We start from the raw sequence: 16,701 nt of genomic DNA, 5'->3' as shown, positions 1-16,701 counted from the left end.
AAATATGATGTAAATTTAAATAACTTTAACTTTCATTTTCAGATTTAATGTGAATGAACAACTAAATATTCAGCAAATAATCAGCAATTGAATGATTTGCAGATTATATTCTGTCTTTAATTTTGCATGAACTCCCCCACTCCCACAACCTCCAAAAAAAAAAAAATATAATAATAATTATGTATTAAAAATTTTTTTTTTTATTTTTTTTTAGGAAAAAGCCTGAGTTTGCTGAAGCATTGAAGAGGTTAGAAAGCCATCCAGATTGCCAGGGATTGCCGATGATCTCATTCTTACTATTACCCATGCAGAGAATTACCCGTCTTCCACTCCTAGTAGATGCTATCTGTCACAGGATGGACCCTATCAAAGACAAAGAGAGACACAAATCTGCTATCAATGCATTTAATGCTCAAAGCAAAGTAAGCACAGTTGGTAGTATTAATCTGAAGAAATCAATGTTGTCCTTTGTTATATACCGACACATTTTCTGTCTGAAATACAGCTTGTATTTCATTAACCCTTACTCTACTAAATTTCTGTAATGATCAATTCGGACAGTACCATTAACTGTTAAAAGGGTTGCTTACCAAAAAGATACAAGCTGAATAGCAAACAGTGCAGTTCATGATCAGACTGCACAGATGTGCAGGCTGATCACGATCTACACTAATCGCAAAGGCAAAACCAGTTGTGTTCAGCATGGTAAGAGCTAACGAATACAAAACCCCGTTTTCAGCTCCAATCGGATTAAATGATGGGACTACTGGATTTAGTTATGACATCAAATAAGAAATGGCTTAATGATGATGACTTGATGTTGTATGCTTTAAAAAAAGTCACAGTTTTAAACAAGTTTTCAGTCTTTTTTGTCTAAAATTAAATTTAAAGCCAATATTGGCCGGTGCAACACCATAAATAGGTATGCAATTGATAAAAGGGTCATAAAAGCATTACCCTTGATCTGTGATGGATTTGGCTGTTGTGGATTTTGCAAGGCCGGATCACACTAGGCACATGTGGGTCTGGCAAAATCCACTCAAGTCAAATACAATATTACTGATCAAGGTGCTGCTATAATAACCCAATTTTAGTAAAAAAGCAATATGTTTAAGGAAGATAAAAGTTTTAAAAACCTTGTTTAGTCAGAATTATAAAAATACACATTTCACATATTTTTTCTTTGCCTCATTAATTTAAGGAAATGTGTCATCCTGGTTGATGAAAGTTCATTGCATTTTAGAATTGATATTGTTCTGCATGGAATTATGTCCTCTGGACTAGGTTTCATATTGTTGAAAGAATATTGTTACATTTGAAGATTTGCATAGATTCCAACAGTGTTTAGACTGTATCTTTATCATTTTTAGTGGACTTTGGTTTTACTAGTTATGTGTAATAGATCTACTAAATTGCAAATGTTGAAAAATGTATGTTATGTATAATTTAGGTTGTAAAGAAATGTAATGATGGTGCTAAAAAGATGCAACAGACAGAACAAATGTATCATATAGCAAAACAGATAGACTTTCCTGCAAATAAGGTACGTACAAATGCACTGGACAAAACCAGGTGTGCAGTTTTAGAAATAAGAGTTAATAATAACAGTTACAATATAAAAAACATATTTAGTCAATATTCAAATAAAACAATTGTTCTTTCATTATATTACATTCTTGCACTATTCATTTAGTTGAGGGTGGCTTGAAAATTAGTGCTAATTGGTTAATTAGTGAAAAATTTGAGCAGGCAGAAACAAAGTCGTGAACCTTTATAATTCTGTATCAGCAAAGGCCAATTCAGTAATATCTCTGAACTCAGTATAGCTCAGTAATATCCCTGGACTCGGTATAGCTCAGTAATATCCCTGGACTCGGTATAGCTCAGTAATATCCCTGGACTTGGTATAGCTCAATAATATCCCTGGACTCGGTATAGCTCAGTAATATCCCTGGACTCGATACAGCTCAGTAATATCCCTGGACTCGATACAGCTCAGTAATATCCCTGGACTCGATACAGCTCAGTAATATCCCTGGACACGGTATAGCTCAGTAATATCCCTGGACTCTGTATAGCTCAATAATATCCCTGGACTCGCTCAGTAATATCCCTGAACTCGGTATAGCTCAGTAATATCCCTGAACTCGGTATAGCTCAGTAATATCCCTGGACTCCGTATAGCTCAGTAATATCCCTGGACTCGGTATAGCTCAGTAATATCCCTGGACTCGGTATAGCTCAGTAATATCCCTGGACTCGGTATAGCTCAGTAATATCCCTGGACCCTGGACTCGGTATAGCTCAGTAATATCCCTGGACTCGGTATAGCTCAGTAATATCTTTGGACTCGGTATAGCTCAGTAATATCCCTGGACTCGGTATAGCTCAGTAATATCCCTGGACTCGCTCAGTAATATCCCTGGACTCTGTATAGCTCAGTAATATCTCTGGACTCGGTATAGCTCAGTAATATTCCTGGACTCGGTATAGCTCAGTAATATCCCTGGACTCTGTATAGCTCAGTAATTGACATTTTGTAGAGTTGTGTGGGCTTTTACATTTTTATGCCCCCGGCATCTACTGATGCAGGAAGCATATAGTGATTGTCCTGTCAGTTTGGCCGTCCGGCCGTCCGTCATTAACCAAATGAGACCGTTTCGTCTAGCACCAATACCCTTTACTAGAATGACTTGATATTAATGCAGATGTAACCTGTGACCATTCCTCATCTTCAGACATCACCCTACCTCAGTTTGACCTTGAACTTGACCTCGTTTTGGACTTAGGTTGCTTTGTATCGACAAGGATGCCACCAGGAGCATCAAGCGTTTATTGAATGCAGCTCCTTCTTTATATATAAAAATGATATTGACTCAGAAGATTCAGATTGTCACTTAATTCGATTTGATACTATCCATTTTTAATTATGTTAGAGGCAATGATTATAATCTGTTCCAGGAAATTGCTCAGATACCCCTCATATCATCTTCACGTTACCTTGTAAAACAAGGGGAGGTAACAAAGATTGCGAATGACCAAGCCAGTCGTCTTCCCTTCGGCAAAGCTAGAGCTGGAAAACAGACCTTACATATCTACCTATTTAATGATATGATATTAATCACGAAGAAAAAAGGGTAAGTTTTTACAATAGGATTGATCTTGGTCCATGCTGCTGAAATCAGAAGTATTATAAAAGATGTATAGTTACACTTGAGATAACCTGTGGGGTTTTTTTTAACACCTAAGATGTCTGATAGGGGCTTCCGTGGTCGAGTGGTTAAGGTTTTGGACTTCAAATCACTTGCCCCTTATCGATGTGTGTTTGAGCCTTACTTAGGGCATTGAATTCTCCGTGTGGGGAAACTATCCAGCTGGCTTACGGAAGGTCGGTGGTTCTACCCACACGCCCGCTTTTGACGAAAATGCATGGAGGGGCACCTGGGGTCTTCCTCCACCATCAGAGCTGGAAACTCGCCATATGACCTATAATTATGTTGATGCGACGTTAAACCCAACAAAATAAATAGAAAAATGTCTGATTGTGAGTGAGATTTATTTCTAATTTAGTTTGTATGTAAGGAGTGAAGTACCTGACCTTAAGCCACAGTACACATTAAAAGCAGTTGCACTTGTTTTATTTTGTAATAAAATGGAAACGAGTAAGAAAATCTGAAGTCAGCTTTGTATATGATCTTTATTGTCTCAAACAGACTCCTGGTAGACATTATGACAAAAAGGACCAGCGTGAGATATATTCCATATTCATGAAAAACAAACAGATTTTCTTATTATTGCTTAAGTACATTGAGATGTGAATTTTGCACCAAATTTTAATCTAATTGCGGGAAACAGATGCGCGTTAACAGATTTGATGTCAGATGTGTTGTGATTTTAGAAAGCCGCACACAACATAAAGTTCTATGTTATGAAATTCTCATGAAGTAAAATAACTTGAATCGAGAAATATACTATAAAGAACAAAGTGCGACTACAATTTTCATCCTATTTTAAGCAAATAATTTAAATTTATACACGATGTACAAGTAGATTGGCATTTACAGTGAGTGATATGCAGTGAGTGATATGGATTATATCTCACTGATAAAACACTGTATTTCATCAGTTAGGATAAAATAAATTATGCTACTGTTTATTCTGATTCATTTGAATATCAGTATGAAACTTGTTTTTGTATTTCAGTGATAGATATATTGTTACCGACTATGGTCAACGCATCACATTACATATCGAATTGATAGACAACCCAGAGAAGAATGCAAGAGTTCTTCCCCTTGGTGTACCAAGTGGCTGCAAACATCTGTTCCTTCTTGTTATACTAGAGAACCATGAGAAAAAACAAGTGGAGACAGTGTTTGCCTGTAATTCAATGTGAGTGGATTAAATTATTTATTATGCCCCCCTTTGAAAAAGGAGGGGTATATTGTTTTGCAGATGTCGGTCGGTCGGTCGGTCGGAATGTAGACCTATCCGTTTCCGGATGATAACTCAAGAACGCTTGGGCCTAGGATCATGAAAGTTGATATGGAGGTTGGTCACCACCAGTAGATGACCCCTATTGATTTTGAGGTCAGTATGTGAAAGGTCAAGGTCACAGTGACCCTGAACAGTAAAACGGTTTCCGGATGATAACTCAAGAACGCTTGGGCCTAGGATCATGAAAGTTGATAGGGAGGTTGGTAATGACCAGCAGATGACCCCTATTGATTTTGAGGTCTGTATGTCAAAGGTCAAGGTCACAGTGACCCTGAATAGTAAAACGGTTTCCGGATGATAACTCAAGAACACTTGGGCCTAGGATCATGAAAAATGATAGGCAGGTTGGTAATGACCAGCAGATGACCCCTATTGATTTTGAGGTCAGTATGTTAAAGGTCAAGGTCACAGTGACCCTGAACAGTAAAACGGTTTCCGGATGATAACTCAAGAACACTTAGGCCTAGGATCATGAAAATTGATAGGGAGGTTGGTAATGACCAGCAGATGACCCCTATTGATTTTGAGATCAGTATGTTAAAGGTCAAGGTCACAGTGACCCTGAACAGTAAAACAGTTTCCGGATGATAACTCAAGAACGCTTAAGTCTAGGGTCACGAAAGTTGATAGGCAGGTTGGTCATGACCAGCAGGTGACCCCTATTGATTTTGAGGTCAGTATGTCAAAGGTCAAGGTCACAGTGACCAGGAACAGTAAAATGGTTTCCAGGCAATAACTCAAGAACGCTTTGGCCTAGTGTCAGGAAAATTGATAGTTAGGTTGGCCATGACCAGCAGATGACCCCTATTGATTTTGAGGTCAGTATGTGAAAGGTCAAGGTCACAGTGACCCTGAACAGTAAAACAGTTTCCGGATGATAACTCAAGAACACTTGGGCCTAGGATCATGAAAATTGATAGGGAGGTTGGTAATGACCAGCAGATGACCCCTATTGATTTTGAGGTCTGTATGCCAAAGGTCAAGGTCACAATGACCCTGAATAGTAAAACGGTTTCCGGATGATAACTCAAGAACACTTGGGCCTAGGATCATGAAAGTTGATAGGGAGGTTGGTAATGACCAGCAGATGACCCCTATTGATTTTGAGGTCAGTATGTCAAAGGTCAAGGTCACAGTGACCAGGAACAGTAAAATGGTTTCCAGGCAATAACTCAAGAACGCTTTGGCCTAGTGTCAATAGGTTAAATGTCAAGGTCAGATTAAACCAGAATGGTAGAACTTTTGTTTACAGTGAGCATATAATTTCTGTTGCTTGTGCAATTACTAAATGCATCAAGGGGGGCATTTCGTGTTCGACGAGCTCTTGTTTTAGCTTGATAAGGAAAAAAAGCCTACAGCTTATTGGAATCACTCTTGTTTCTTGAGGCCCAGGTTCTTTAACCTTACTCTGCTAAATTTCTCAGATGAACTGGTCCATCATTCAATTTGGGCAATACCATTTATTATTCAAAGGGGTGTTCACTGAAAATTTACTGACTGAATAGCAAACAGTGCAGACCATGATTAGCCTGCAAAGATGTGCAGGCTAATCTTGGTCTGCACTGGTCGCAAAGGCAGAAAAATGTGCCGCTAGCAGGCTAAATGTTAATGTTTGAAGCCTGAAACTTAAAGGGGGATGTTCATTTCCCAGGGAAACATATTAGCACTTCAGCATGTCAATAATTAATAGTCATCTGCAAATTGGATACTCAGTTAGTGGTCAGCCAGATATATTTATCTTGCATATTAATTACCATCACATGTGTTTTATGGTTTGGCTAGGTGTTATCAGTACTTTCTTTTTTTCAAGATAAAAAGGAGATTGTGAAAACGATGCTTTTTGCTGCTGTAGTATTAAAACGGTTTTTGCAATGCCAGTCTCGCTATCAATTCTTTGAGGTCGTGTAGTCACAAAACGTATATAATTACTGAAAAAAAAGTTAGTTATAGTTCAATTTATTATGGATGCATTTCATAAAAATAGCATGATGTAATCAATGATTAATTATATTAATTAATTATGAGATTACTATATGTATACGCTGGTCAATATCAAATCATAAATGGTATGTGCACTGTCTGAAAATGTTCCGTATATACGACTTTTTAAGTTAAATTATATTTCGTACTAGATCGTAAGTTGACATACAATTTTGAGGAATATGAGACAGGGTAGGTCAACATTTGAACTGGAATCACACCGATTGGTAGACATTTGATTCCGTGTCCATGTTAATAATTCAGCATTACTTGGTATTCCCTTTTATAATATTATGACGGCACGTTTTGTATCTTTATAATTAAGTGAGTCCTTATGAATCTTATTTTAGAATAAATCTGCAGTATAAATTCCTCACAATATATTACATAGAATGATTTCAATACATTGTACACTCAAACTGGACACCATGTAGTGTGTTGGTATGAAACTTGAAAAAAAGTGGCCCGGGATTATAACAAATACTTTCATTCAACTCTAAAATTTCAACAAGAAACGCGGCAATGCCACGAAACCAGGTTTTCAACACTTTTCATAAGAATACACAAGAGTGCCAGAATGTCACAATATACGCCCGTCACAGCAAATTTCTTTACTCTAGCACCTGTATTTGCAGATGTAATTTTAATTTTGTGGTTGTTTAGTAATCATTGTAATTCTTTTGTTTTTCTAAGTCCACAAAAAAACTCCTTACCAGGTAGAGATACCTTAAAATACACCTAAAATTAGAAAGTAACAACTATGTTGTACCACAGAAAAGTGGTCTTGGTTTTTCCCTACGGTCAATTATAAAAAAGTTACAATATAAGTTATTTATAGTAACAACTAAGGGAAGTTAATCTAAAAAAAAAAAAAAAAAATACAAAAAAAAGAAATTGTAAGTCCACACAGAAATCCTTACCAGGTAGAGATTGGTCAAAATACACCTCAAAATTGGATGTAACATGCATGTTGTACTACAGAAAAGTGGTCTCGATTTTTCCCTACGTCTAGTAATGAAAAAGTTACAATATAAGCTATTTATAGTAACAACAAAGGGAAGTAATTCTAAAGAAGGGAACTGCGCAAGACACTTCGTCTGATGATGGTGTATAATTGTGCCAAGTTACATCAAAATCCCTCTATGCATGAAGAAGATATGCTCCGGACAAAGTTTTCATTCTTGTATCCTTTGACCTCTAAGTGTGACCTTGACCTTAGACCTAGGGACCTGGTTCTTGCGCATGACACTCCGTCTCATGATGGTGAACAATTGTGCCAACTTTCATCAAAATCCCTCCATGCATGTAGAAGATATGCTAACCCTAACCCTAACCTAACCTAACCCTATTTTTAGTAACAATGACCTTGACCTTGATCCCAGAAACCCCAAAATCAATCCCAAGCTACAACTTTATATAAGTTTTCTATACACCAAGTTTCATCACGATAGCTCATTCCTAAGTTAAGTTATTGACCGGAAACCCTTTTTCTATTTTAAGTAACAGTGACCTTGACCTTGACCCCACAAACCCCAAAATCAATCCCAGCCTTTGTCTTGATATAAGCTACATACATACCAAGTTTTATTCAAATATCTTTACCGAAACAAAAGTTATTGACCGGAAACACCAGTTTGACGCCGCCCCCGCCCGCCCGCCCGCCCGACCGACCGACATCTACCCCAATCTATAATAACTCAGGTTTTCGTTGAAAACCTGGTTAATTATACAAAATGCGCTATTATTTGTCTAAGATTGCAAATGTAGATAAGAAAGACCTATGGAAATGTTGTAAATGTATTGAAAATAAAATTTGGTACATTTTTTTGGCCTGATTTACTAGTAATGATGTATCTAGGTATAATTATTTAAACTGAGAGCCACATTACACACTCAGAGTCTGGTAAATTACAGTTATACTATATATAATTAAAATGTACTGGACTATACTTGAAAATGTAAAGGACTAATGTAACAGTCACATATTCTTTCTCACGAAATGGTGTCATTATGCACCTCAAAAGGGGAAATTTCACATTTTATTCTTGTAGCTGTATTAATTGCAGGATTACATGTACTTGATTATTAATGACAACCCTGCCGGTCAATTTTGAATTATATTTTCAAAACAGGGTAAATGAAAAAAAAATATGAATAAACAATCAAATAAACAATAATGAGAACACCTATAACTGATAAAAACCTAACTATTCGTTTCTGTAGAAACTGATCTTGAAATGCAATAAATAAATATCTGGCATATTAGTGAAGTGTGGTTCTTGATCACATGCGTTCTGGCTGGGTACATACCGGCTACTTTGACCAGTTAGTATATCAATGTACTTTCGTTTTTCATTGCAATTATATAGTATATACATATAATACATATTTCTGACTGATAGATAATCACAGCAGGCCAGATGGTCAAGCTGGAAATAGATGATCATATTTGCTTCCAGTAGTTACTGGGTAATAAAACATATCAACCGATGATTCATAATAATCTGATAATAAGTCACATGCTATGACCACCAACCGCTAGCAACATCCCCCTTTAAGACTTATAAATAGCAAATATTCAGAATGCCATAACTTTGTTAAGTGCATATACTTTTCTAATACACTTCCATACACAGTTTCATTAGTATCTGCTGTCGTATTACAATAACTGAGCAAATGGAAAAATTGAAAAATTACTATTTTAGTGTCTTAAGTTTAAGTTGTAGAGTCTAAATTTCCATGAATATGAGTCAGATGTTAGTGATTAATATTAAGCCCCGTTGTCATGACCAACTTAGCAATCTGGTATCCCCCAACTACACTACCTCACAGCGTTCTTTGTTAGTTTGGTGTATTCTTTGCAGGACTGTATTGGAAGACTGAAACTTAAAATGGCGGTTGAATTTGTAATTGTTTCTAAGTCATAATTGAACTTTAGTAATTTAGCATTTAAAAGTTCTGGATTTTATATTTTGTGATGTTTAGTTTGTCAGTATTCAATTTTGGTTGTCACCAGCTTGCCTTAATCTTTGATTTATCTTCTTAGATGTGATTTCCAAAACAAACTTGTCAATTCATTACTCACTTTGATAGATATGTTTTGTATGATTTTCATGAATTTTAAACCATATTTGTAGGAGTGACAGAGCTCGCTGGGTAGATGCCGTGACACCTGTTAAAGTAACTGACGACCAGAAAATATATGAAGAATGGGGTAAAACTATACTTTATCTACTGCAGTTTTTATGCTCATGTTTAAATATAGGCTTACAGATTGATAAGGTTCTTTGTCAAACTCTCCATACATTAGTTCAACACTAAAGATTCATCATTTGTTTAAACAGTTGTAATGAATTTTTATATATTTTATATATTTTTGTGTAAAAAAAACACCTTCTAAAATCACCACTTTTGGCTTTTGCCAGTGTGGTATTGCTACAGAGGCTTTTCTTTTTTATCAGTTTTAGTGAAAAATAAAATAAATTTATGGGATAAAAATAATATCAACTGAAAATAAGAATTTTCTAGATGTATGCATCTACATATAATTTCTTTGTTAACATTCTTAATGTCATTGGTGTTGTGGGGGTAGTCAAAAATACTTAGGAAAAATAGCTATGATGGTTCCCAAAACATCTAGGAAATCACCTTACTTGTTACCTGAAAGAAATGCTGAAAAGCTTAGAATTCATAATATTTCTTTAGAAAAATCATTTGTGTAACAGCTGCTGAAATAAACAAAACAGTGCTTCAGAGTCTAAATATACATGTTCATGACTTATTATATTGATGTGTTAGTGCTAGAAAGTAGAAATTGCCTCCAGTATTTATACATGATTATGACCAGGTCCTAATCCCTTAAAATACTTGCAAAAGAAGGGTTCAGTGAGACTTGTTGCATATCTCTGCTGCACATGGAACAGTTCTTCATACACAGGAACAGTTAAAGCTGTGTTTATCAATTTAGACACATTTAGTAAAGAATGATAAATGATCATTAAATTTTATAGAACACAGTAGTTAATAATGTGATATATTTGCCTGACAGATTGTCCACAAGTACAGTGTATAAAGCCGTATACAGCACAAGAACCAGATGAACTTACCCTAGACGAATCAGATGTTGTCAATGTCTTCAAGAAGCTTGAAGATGGTACACATTTTATTAATTGTTTTTAGCTCGACTTTTCGAAGAAAAAGTAGAGCTATTGCACTCGCCCCGGCGTCAGCGTCGCCGTTGGTTAAAATTTTTGATAAAGTCAAATATCTCTGTTACTATCAAAGCTATTGACTTGAAACTTAGTTATTTACTATCAAAGTCTACACCAGGAGCAACAATCCCCATAACTCTATTTTGAATTTTGACAGAATTATGCCCCTTTTTAACTTAGAAATTTTGGTTAAAGTTCTTGATAAAGTCAAATATCTCTGTTACTATCAAAGCTATTGACTTGAAACTTAAAATACTTATTTACCATCAAAGTCTACACCAGGAGAAACAATCCCCATAATTCTGATTTTTGAATTATGACAGAATTATGCCCCTTTTTAACTTAGATTTAAAAAAAAAATGATAAAGTCAAATATCACTATTACTATTAAAGCTTTTTATTTGGGACTCAAAATAGTTGTTTACAATCAAAGTCTACACCAGGAGACACAATTCCCATAACTTTGATTTGAATTTTGACAGAATTATGCCCCTTTTTAACTTAGTATTTTTGGTTAAAGATTTCGATAAAGTCAAATATCTCTGTTACTATCAAAGCTTTTGACTTGAAACTTAAAATACTTATTTACTATCACAGTCTACTCCAGGAGACACAATCCCCATAACTCTGATTTGAATTTTGACAGAATTATGCCCCTTTTTAACTAAGAATTTTTTGTTAAAAGTCAAATATTTCTGTTACTATGAAAGCTTTTGACTTGAAACTCTAAATAGTGATTTATTATCAAAGTCTACACCAGGAGACACAATCCCCATAACTCTGATTGTAATTTTGACAGAGTTATGTCCCTTCTTAACTTGGAATTTTTTTACTGGCAAAGCTCTAATTCAGAGTCAAGCACTGAGAAAAGTCGGGCGCGCTGTCTTATGGACAGCTCTTGTTTAATTAGATATCTGCAAATTTCTCTTATAAAATTAAGTGAAGAATGCATTTAACATAAGAATTTGGCAGACTTTGTCCATTCAAGCAGAGGATGTAGATCTTATTTACAGCTTTATATTTATATAATATTGTTTTTAAAAATATGGGAAAAAGTGATGCAGAATTTTGTGTTTCTGTAATGTAAACATATTTTCGAAGATGTGTGAAAAATTAATACATCTGACAGAACCTACTGGACTACAGAACTAGGCTTTTGAGTTAAAGCCCAAGCTCCTCCATCAAAAAATACTAAAATCATTTTGGAGTCCCATGTTTGGCATGTTAAAAGACAAGAGAAGCTGCCCATGATCGTATGTTAATGGTGGTTACTGTAAATAAAACAGAAAGGAAATGTCTGCATTTTAATTTTTGAGTCCTGTCATGTAAAATTAATATTTGTTGTAAACAGTAAAGGTGTTCAAGAAAAAGTAAAAAAAAAAAAAAAAAGGCAGTTGCATTCCTTTATGTTATAAAGTTATGCAAGAATTAACACAAAAGGGCAATTTTCATAATTCTGCAACAAACAAAGTGAAACAATGATAAAAAAAGTAAGCATTTTACCTAGTAAGTCTAGCAGGTAAACTTGTGAAAAGATATTATATTAATATTTATGCAAAGGGATGATGCAAAATGACACACTACTGGTTTGATTTTTATGTATTTGCTGTGTTTATTACAGGTATGTATGAGGGAGAGAGACTACGAGATGGTGAAAGGGGCTGGTTCCCCAAGGATCACACTGTTGAGATTGTCAACTCTCATGTACGTGCACGAAATCTCCGCATGAAATACCGGTTAATGTCAGCATCACAAGATTACGGCAGCTAGCACAGGACATAGACAGTTGTACAGAGACAACAGCTCATCTGTTAAATTGTAATAGACTGGCGCCTGTCTCTTAAGAGGCTCCAAGATATACTTATAAAAGGTTTGCAGTACATGAAAAAATACCCATGCAGCCAGAGAGCCAGACTGACATTGTATCACAGATAATGAATAAGTGGCTGCATCCTGCTGTACATGGATGAGGAACAAGAGGAAGTGAAATGCAAAATAACTACTTTTACGTCACTATACTGCAGCTTTTTTCATGTCTGAAATACAAATTGTTATTGATTTGTGTTATTGTAAGACATGAAGAACTTCCTGTTATTATTTTATCTTGGGGAAAGACAAATCTTTAATTATTATATTTAGTAGCAAATTTCAGCTTTTCCGCTTATGATGAGTTTTTGGGCAAGTTACCTGGCCTGTAACAGTGATAATTATTTTGAAGCACAGTCAGAGTTTGTGATAGAGAAAGAATGATATTTTCAAAAGAAAGAATTGATATTTTCAAGAGAAAGAATGATATTTGCATGATATTAAATGGTGCTGTTATAACATGGTAGTAAGAAGACATATCGTTAGGAAAACTGAAAGATATTTTATGTAAAGTTTCAACTTTGATTTTCTGATCTTCACTGCCGGTTCATGATAGAAGCAACCTTTTTCATGTAAAAGTGTACTTGATCAGTATGTTTTTATTTTGAACTGCAACATGTAAAATTTAACAAAAATACTCGTACTGAAAATATATGTCAAGGGTTGAATGGAAAATGTTTGTAACTCTTATTAAATCGAGGAGTTATGACAATTTTCTGTTCTGCCGTCGGCATGCACTGTAACAACCTTACTACTGCTGAGCTAGCAGACATATACAGTTACCCAAAGTAATTATTTTAAACAACTCAAATTGAAACCAGATAAGTAGGCAAGAGTTGCAATTGCTTACTAATGGTTATGTCTACAACAGGGCTTTAAATGTGGTATGCTTGGTGCTATTGTCAGACTTCCACCTGTATTATCAAAGTGAATATTGTCTCTCATTAAAATTGCAGTCACACTTCTAGCTCGACTGAAATTTTTGAAATATTACAGCTTTTGTTGTCAGCCTTTTGTCAATGTCCATGTCATGAAAGTAAGGTCTTTTTGTAAGCCATTAATTTGTTAATGGGTTTCTAATAGGTAAGCATGATTACATGGGACTACTCTTTGTTTTGTGATACTGTATTTGGGCAGTACCATTTATTATTTGAAGGGGTGTTCATTGAAAATTTACTGACTGAATAGCGAACAGTGCAGACTATGATCAGACTGCATTGATGTGCAGTCTGATCATGGTCTGCACTGGTCACAAAGGCAGAATCACTTGCCGCTAGCAGGCTAAGGGTCAGTTTCATGGTTATGACCAAAACAGCTATGTCATGGGGACATGAATGGAAGGATTTAAAGTTTTAACTATAAAATGAATGGGATTTTTTTTTGCTGCAATTTACTCAACCAGGAAAAATGAATCCCTTATAAGTATTATTTTTTTTGAAGTTATAGAGCTCAAAGATTATCTTCAGAGGTTATTAGTTAAAAAAACTAGTGACTAGATTATGAATACATCTTATTTTATCCCCATCACTCACTTGAATTATTTAGTTGAAATTAAACTGGCCTATAAGTATATGGACATATCAGGTAATTACAGTTTGTATATATCATTGCCATTGTGTGAAACGTGCAGCTGTATGTAATTAATGTAGCAGATACAACTGGCTTGCTCGTTAGTGATGATATATTAAATGTTTTACCTTTTTACATCTTGCGTTAATACATGAAAAGATCTTTTTGCATAATACTGAGAAAATGACAACACAGATATATTGGTACATTTCTGTGCCACCCTCAAAATGGGTATAGATTCCCCTCATCCAAAAACTTAGTATATAGAATTCATTCAATTTTATGCATACGTACACAGAAGATCAGCTTCCTGGGGTAGATTACTATTCGCCATCCAGCTGGCTTACGGAAGGTCGGTGGTTCTACCCAGGTGCCCGCTCGTGATGAAATAATGCACGGAGGGGCACCTGGGGTCTTCCTCCACCGTTAAAGCTGGAAAGTCGCCATATGACCTATAATTGTGTCGGTGCGACGTTAAACCCAACAACAACAAAAAAAAAAGAATACTATTCAAAAGGTTAAATTTCAGATATTAATCATTCCTGGAGTTACGGACCTTTGTTGTTTTGTTACAATCTTTTTATACCCTGACTGCTACCTTTAGTGGGGATACTGTTCCATTGAATGCATTACCTTTAGCCTGCTTAATTTCTAAAATGGATTTGTCCATCATCCATTTTAGGCAATACAATTATTATTTGAAAGGGTCTTCACTGAAAATTTACTGACTGAATAGCGAACAGTACAGACCATGATCAGCCTACTATAACTGGTCTGCACTGGCCACAAAGGCAGAAGCACTTAATTGCCGCCAGCAGGCTATAGGTTAAATTTTATACTTATTTTGTATATTTATTGTAGATATTGTCAGTATAGAAGGTAGAACAAACAGATTATTTTAATGTATTAAGTGCAATTATCTACAACTTTTTTTTATATATATAATTTAAAAGTGAATATTTGGGCTTGTTGAAAAAAATCATGTTTATGTAAAACAGAGCTATAAGTAGTCAAACAAGCAAGAATGCACGAGTTATGTGATTTGTTATTGAAAGTATTATATATGTAAAGAAACAGACTTTCTCAGTGGAAGTCTGTAAGAAAAATCTGAGTTTAGGCCTGAAAACCATTCATTTTAGCCTAAAGGATTATATATTTGTAATACATGCGTGGACAGCGGACCATTAATAAACCATTTATCGTTACATTTTCTGTGCATTTTACTGACTTCTGTTCCATATCATAGTGTTATACTGTAATAATGTGATTTTTTATGTCTTTATGTATTATTCATATACTGTAAATCATGCCAGTTGGAAGGGGTATATAAATCATGCCAGTTGGAAGCTATATATATATACCTGTTAATGAGAAGTGAAGACAGTACTTGTGTTTGAAGGGAACGGATTTTGAAACAGTAGGAATTATTACAACTTGGGGCTTGCTCATATTCCTTTATAAAACAATTATTGAGGTCCTGTGAAAATGTGTTGAAATTGTACTTTGTAAAAAGTGTTGAGAGCGCTGTATTTATAGACCTACCAACATTATCAAATGATCATGTTAAAAAAAAGCGTTGTCTGAATAATTATTTTTGATTTTTCTACACTGACTTCAAAAGACTAGCTTTAAGCTGAAGTGCAAAGTATATTGTACAGTTAACAATCAACATGAAGATGGAATTTGTGTAAAATCTGAGATAGACTTAACAATTTTTTCTTCAACCAGAAAACCCACTCTTACTTCTTTACTTTACATCGTCATATATATAACTGTTACATGCATTATTGATGTACAAAATTGATAACGGCTTTATTTTGACTTGGAAATACATTCCACAGCTTGTGATGGTAAAGCTTTTTTGCCCTTGTTCATTTTTTTTTACTTTGTGATTGTGTCTTGGGACCATCAGAACAATTTAACAGAAAATATGTATAAAGAGCTTTGAAAATAAAACATTCCATTGATATGTACCCGATATTCAGCATTATGTATTACACAATATTGTCACTTAGAGAATATCAGATTTGTTAGCATGTTTAAATTGCTGTATGTTTTTGTTAACCCTTATCCTGCTAAATTTCTATAATGAACTTGTCCTTCTTTCCGTTTGGACAGTACCATTAACAGTTAAAAGGGGTGCTTACCAAAAAAATACTGACCGAATGTCAAACAGTGCAGATCTTGATCAGACTGCATGGATGTGCAGGCTGGTCATGATCTGCACTGGTCGCAAAGGCAGAATCAATTGTGTCCAGCATAAGGGTTAATTCCTTATTCGGGTTGATGTTGCTGAATTGCTTTTTTGTTGCAATCTGTACTTCCAGATGATATTCTTATAGGTATTCTTTTATATTTCTATTTTTCTTTCACTTGGACATAATGCTTCTATACCAACGGAGAAATTGTGAAAGATTTACAACAATTTGTCAAAGAGAAAAGTCAGAATCAAGTCAAAATTTTAAAACTTTGGTGTCCAAAACATGGAAAATGTCCCATGAAAAATGTTTGTTGACAATAAATTCAGAACTTGAAAATTTTGAAATTACCTATTTCCACAGAGTATTTTTAAAAACAG

General features: G+C 35.0%; 1 protein-coding gene across 6 annotated transcripts in view; it reads left to right on the top strand.

Moving 5' to 3' along the window:
• Positions 1 to 12,546, top strand: part of LOC123528066 (uncharacterized) — a 49,971-nt gene extending 37,425 nt beyond the window's left edge. For all 6 annotated transcript variants that reach the window (XM_053522816.1, XM_053522815.1, XM_053522812.1 and 3 more), the window contains 7 exons: positions 215 to 422; positions 1,451 to 1,543; positions 2,962 to 3,137; positions 4,204 to 4,392; positions 9,615 to 9,691; positions 10,526 to 10,630; positions 12,310 to 12,546. In XM_053522816.1, coding sequence (XP_053378791.1) covers positions 215 to 422; positions 1,451 to 1,543; positions 2,962 to 3,137; positions 4,204 to 4,392; positions 9,615 to 9,691; positions 10,526 to 10,630; positions 12,310 to 12,458 — 997 coding nt within the window. In that variant the 3' untranslated portion in view covers positions 12,459 to 12,546. The remainder of the gene's footprint in view (positions 1 to 214; positions 423 to 1,450; positions 1,544 to 2,961; positions 3,138 to 4,203; positions 4,393 to 9,614; positions 9,692 to 10,525; positions 10,631 to 12,309) is intronic.
• Positions 12,547 to 16,701: the final 4,155 nt, after the last annotated feature.

This window comes from Mercenaria mercenaria, chromosome 14 (assembly GCF_021730395.1).
Source record: "Mercenaria mercenaria strain notata chromosome 14, MADL_Memer_1, whole genome shotgun sequence".
Classification (NCBI taxonomy): domain Eukaryota; kingdom Metazoa; phylum Mollusca; class Bivalvia; order Venerida; family Veneridae; genus Mercenaria; species Mercenaria mercenaria.
The sequence above is the reverse complement of the archived record's forward strand: the minus strand, read 5'-3'. Positions and strand labels throughout refer to the sequence as shown.